Below are 5,693 nucleotides of genomic sequence, written 5' to 3'. Positions count from 1 at the left end.
TTGAGTTGAAAACAAAAACCTTGAAGTCACGGGAGGACAAACACATCATAACTAGTCCTACCTAGACACCATTCCTGAAATCCATAAATATAGGTACATGCTCAGAAAGAGAATGCTAGGTTCATTTTTTATTTTATTTTAATTTATAAATTTTATATGCAGTGTAAGAATAGTTTTTAAGAAAAAAGCCAACCAAGTACATTGGAAACGTGTTACAGCAGCATAAATCAAGAATCCAAATTACAACGATCAATAAGATCGGGTAGAGATAAACAAGAACAAGAGGGCGTAACTAGACTCTAATCAAGGAGAGAACCAAAAAAGAAAGACTTAGGGTGGGTTTGGCATAAACTTTTAGCTTTTATTTATAACTTTTTAAAACTTTATTTTTTCCCGCCTTTTCTCACATTACTAGGGAGAATCCCTATCTTTTGCCTCAGACTAGGTTAATTTCCCTTTCATCCACCTTCTCAGCATCTGTAGTGAAACGTTAGGCTGATCCGCTGGAACCAAATGACCAGCATCATGGACCTATGTGTTGTGACATGGAACCAAGTTTGGCAAATCAGGACACAGTCTCACAGAGAGAGAGAGAGAGAGAGAGAGAGAGAGAGAGACCTTGAGGAAATTGAGAGGCCCATGGCTCTTTAGCAATCCTGCTACTGCACCATCAACTACAAATGGAACAGTTGGGGATGCCCCATACTGTCTCTGTCCTGACCATTCCATGGCTTGAACCCATCTTGAATTCCCTGCCGAGAGAGAAAGAAATCAATAAGATATACTAAGAAAAACAAACTCTACATTCTTTGAGGTGTTTATTTCAAGTTCCAACTTCTGTTGAGCCAAATAGGCTTACCCAGCCAATTGCATATGAGGTCATACTCCCCAGCATACACAAGCACCTTGATTCCATCCTCTAGAAGAGCAGGAATACCTACTTCAAGATTCCTCATCCAGTCAGTCTGCATGGCATCATATACATCACTACTACATGAAACGAATTCTCTGTCCCCAACCCCTAGCGCATCCCTAACTGACTCCTTGTTCAGGAATGTCTCAATGTTCGATAAATCATAACACAGGTCTCCATTGCATTTCTTTCTAATGTCATAGTACTGCAAATCAAATTTATAACAAGTTTTTCATCAAAGTTGAAAATGCCTTTTTTCTTCACAATGTAATGCTTTCGTAACTACAAAAGTTGTTTTAATTTCTTACATTTATACCAGGGTTCAGTGTTACAATCTGATCGAATATTGCATTGCAAGTGTAATATGAAGTATTGCAAGCATTTCCACCATCAGTGCCTGACAATGCAGTTCTACATGATTGATCAATGGACAGTTGAACTAATTCAATCTGCTCTTAGGTCTTGAAAGTTACAGAAATCAATAATCTTTGAGAGTCATATGATGTTGTATTGATAAGGCAATTAATAAGAATGAGAAGTAATTTGAAATTAAGAATTAGAAAAATTACCACACTTTTTTGCTTCCTTTTCACATTGTGGAATGTTCAAGTTAATACTTTTGTAATCAGTATAATTAATTAAATTCATTTCCAGTGCATAGTCAGTGTATGCTTTGTACTGGATTTCAGGATTGGTTAGCCCATTTCCAATAGCAAATCCCTGTTGTAGCATATAAGTTAATTAAATATCTGATAAAGTGGGACTAAAGCAACTAACTCTGGTTAAATCTGAGAGCTACCTTCAACTTTATATGAATTCCTTCCTTTGCTTTGTTTCCTTGGTGAATCCGAGTAGCAAATGCTGGAATGTAGTGCCCAGCATATGATTCTCCAGTTATGTAGAAGTCATTTATAGCAAATTGAGGATGCTCCTTGAAAAATGCCTGAAATAATTAAGAAAAGTTTGTGAATCTTAACCTCAGAATCCTATCCTGACAAATTCCAATCACATGTAACCAAGCAAGAATGCATGATTCCTATTTCTTTGTTCATGGAAACACACAAATACACATGGGAAAGAAAACATACCTGCAAAAAGTCATACAAGTCATTGCTAACATCTTCTTCATCATGGCAGATATCACTCTCATCAGTAGCGTAACTGAATCCCGTTCCAACAGGTTGGTCCACGTACAAAATGTTTGATTCCTGACAAAACACAGTAAAAGTTTTATTGATTAGTAGGTGGTAAAAGGATATAAGTGTAGCTTGAAAAGTTTGTAAATCAGGAAAGGTTTAACACAACGTTCTGCCATGTACAAAGTTGACTGTATAGATGTTATACTACCATGAAATTTTAAGGTTGGTTTTTTTTTTTTTTTTTTTTCGAGATATTTTGATAGTTACAATAGAGGAGAGAGGATTTGAACTCTAAGTGTCTCTGTTGGAAACTACCAAACAATTGAAATTTAATGTTTTAATATGCTATGAAGTAATTGATTTTATTGTCTGCCCAAATAAAAGATCATTAAGAAGCTTCACAATCAACTCTGTTGAATAAAAGGACAAATTTTTTTCAGCATATTCATTATTTTTATCATAGTTCTGATATCAACATGTAGTATCAACTAGCAATTGCTAATGACCTCTACCTAGGCTAATTCGCATGTGATCCTCTCTCCTTTATATATATATATATATATATATATTATTTTTTCTTGTCAGGGCCAAGGAGATTTAGAGCAAGTTGGGCCTAGGTCGGAATCTAAAAGGGTCCAACCAGATGTTCAAATGGGTTATGTGGTCTTAGATAGATAGAGGGAAAAGGTCATCTGAAGACGCAGTTGGTCTGAGGAGGCAATAGAGGGAAGAATAGACCGACGAGGTTGAAGAGCAGTTGTACCAAGTCATCATGTTGGTCCAAGAAAGGTAACAGTAACTAGCCTGAATAAGAATCGAAGGAAGCTTCCTGATAAAGCGACTATCCCCTCCATATTAAATGCTTTGCAACAACTAAGCATGCTACATTAATGGTTGAATGACACTTGAACAGTGTCATAACAGCTTATTACCTGCTCATCACAACCTCAAAAGAAGGGGAGGAGAAGGATGAGACAAGTATCTTACATGAAGAATGCATCCACCCCTAGGTGGACGGCCATGATCGACTCATTAGAATTATCAATAGGAAGAGATCTTCCATGTACAGGGATAGAGAACCAAGGGCGGCTTGATGCATTTGGGAGCCTAAGACAAAAATTGATTATCTTGTTTTAGATACAAAATTACTACTAATTAACATGAACTACGTAGAATTTAAAAAAAAAAAAAAAAAATTATAGACAGAAAAAATTTGACAAAATTTTTCATATTTGTTGGTGTGGCAGATTGATAATAGTGGCAGATTGATAGTAGTAAGTAAAAGAGTGATGTTAATGGTAGACTTAGATGAAAACTAGTAAAAGTTTGCTAACTAAACTCTTATTATTATTATTATTTTTTTTTTAAGAAGTGCAATATTCACAATATTTTTTACAACAAATCCTAGGTTTTAAGTTGTTTTTTGTTTTCCATTTGAAAATATCACTATAATTATTTTTTTTTCCCATCAATAATAGGTTGTAACAACCTGTTACTTAGCATTAGTTGTAAAAGTGTTGTGAAAAATATTGTGGACGTTACATTTTTCTCTATTTTATATTTGTTTTTCATATGGTAAAAAAAAATTATTTTATTTATTGATTATAAATAACCCTGTTGGTTAAAATTTAGGGGCTTTTTTTTTTACTTGGGGTCTTAGGCGACCGCATCTCTTGCTCTACCATTCAGCCGGCCCTGTTGAGAATAGAAAGATAGAGAGAGATGGGGGAAAAAAAAGAGAACACTTTTAGTATTGAGAATGAGAATATCCTAATCCTATATTTTCATCTAAGTGTAAACATTCCTTGGGGTAATTCCGAGGAAGAAGAAATAAGATCCAAGTCTTAACATATTTTACAAATTTTACTTATGGTACTATGGGCCCGTTTGGTACGTGTGTTTAAACACATGTTTTCAATTTTTTTGGAAATATGTGTGTGTGAAAATGTGTATAATGTTATTTAAAAACTGAAAACATGTGTCTAAAATTATGTACCAAACAACCTCTATATCTTCAATTCTCTTTGGGGATATACTGACTTAGACTCAACTATTGGTTCTATGGTACTATATCTTTAATTCTCTCTTGGGAAATACTAACTTAGACTCAACTGTTGGTTCTATAAACCCATCTCTTTAAAATTAATTGTTTCAGATATAAACCCAGCCCATCAACTTGGGTCTTCGGATTCCCCCCCCCCCCCCCCCTTCCCAACACACACATATATATAATTGGCCTATAATTTCTCTTTTAAAAGAGGAATGATTCAATGTTTTTTTTTAGAATAATCCTTTTGGGGCAGTTTTTCTTCATCATAGTACGTGTTGACTCATAAAACTAATCACGTATATTATTTAAATAAATCATATGACTCATTAATTAAGTCATGTAACAAAAAGTACACAGGTATGATTTTATCAATTATCATGCTTTCCCCTAATTTGTTTGGAGGTAAACTTTTTTTCTATCCTTTTGTTGCTTGGAATTTGTTTTAACTAAAATAATAGTGTTAGGTACTTAATACTTTAGAGTTAGAGATCATTTCTTTCTTTTTTTTTCCTCCCACTATGGCCTGAATTCTTAAAAAACATTTCAATAATATTGTTGTTTACTTCGAAAATCTATCAAGGAACATTTCAGGGTATGAGTCTAAGAGATTCTTGTAACTTGTAAGGAGATTACGCAAAATGCAGATACTATTTTACGCTGCAATAGAAAATACTAGCTGATTTTCTAGCTTAATGAATTATATGGTCAATGTATACCATGTCCCAGCCATAGTCATTCCACACTAGAGACAAGTTGCTTGCAATGTGGAAAGGACCATTTTCATAGAACAGTGCCAGTTCACTGCCACACCCTGGCCCTCCAGTTAACCATATGACAACAGGGTCTTTCTTGTTGTTCCTTGATTCGAAGAACAAATAAAACAACCTACATATATTAAACACGTAAATAACCCTACGAAATCATTGAAAAAAATACAAATCGCAGTATAATAACAATCAAACCAATTAAAAACCAAGGAATTGATTTATATGGTCAACATTTTAAGGCCTACCTTGCTACTTTGGAATGTGGAAGACTACAGTAACCAGCATGGTGACCAAGATCTTCAACTGAAAGGACAGAATAATTCAGAGAAGGAAAACTAAATGATTTCTCTACCATCTTTGGGGCAACGAATGAAGGGTCATGGGTGGCAATGTTAATGGAGTCTTTAGGGAATAAGTTGAGGCTTTTTATGAGCTTTTCTGCTTGCTGTTTTTGGGAGAAGTGAAGGTGGTTGTTTGCATATGTTGCACATGAGAATGGTGAAGTGAGAAGAAGCAAGAGAAAAGAGAGAGAGATTTGAATGAAAGTTGATGCCATTGTATTTTGTAATGTATCAAAAGAAAGAAAGGTGGGGATTTATAGTGTTTGATATGAACAAACTTGACGGATAAGGCCGAAAGAATGATGGAGTGGAAAATGTGTATAATCCATGTTAAGAAAATCATAATAAATGTCTAATACTATATGTAGTGTACAACCAGCAACAGATGTATCTTAGTTAGAACCTCATGGAGTGTCTTTTCCCTAAGGGCAAAGATAATAAATTTATACTAGAATAGAATATATAGTTCTGTATACAATATTA

General features: G+C 34.5%; 1 protein-coding gene across 1 annotated transcript; it reads right to left on the bottom strand.

The window, feature by feature from the left end:
- Nucleotides 1–221: 221 nt before the first annotated feature.
- Nucleotides 222–5,425, bottom strand: LOC126723113 (serine carboxypeptidase-like). The gene is made up of 9 exons (XM_050426400.1): nucleotides 5,115–5,425; nucleotides 4,819–4,987; nucleotides 2,002–2,121; nucleotides 1,713–1,856; nucleotides 1,483–1,633; nucleotides 1,222–1,310; nucleotides 860–1,118; nucleotides 619–752; nucleotides 222–531 (listed from the first exon to the last, which is right to left on the bottom strand). Exons 1-9 carry the CDS (start codon nucleotides 5,423–5,425, stop codon nucleotides 442–444), a joined length of 1,467 nt encoding a protein of 488 aa, XP_050282357.1. The 3' UTR covers nucleotides 222–441.
- Between the last annotated feature and the right edge of the window lie 268 nt (nucleotides 5,426–5,693).

This window comes from Quercus robur, chromosome 1, assembly GCF_932294415.1.
Source record: "Quercus robur chromosome 1, dhQueRobu3.1, whole genome shotgun sequence".
NCBI lineage: Eukaryota > Viridiplantae > Streptophyta > Magnoliopsida > Fagales > Fagaceae > Quercus > Quercus robur.
The sequence above is the reverse complement of the archived record's forward strand: the minus strand, read 5'-3'. Positions and strand labels throughout refer to the sequence as shown.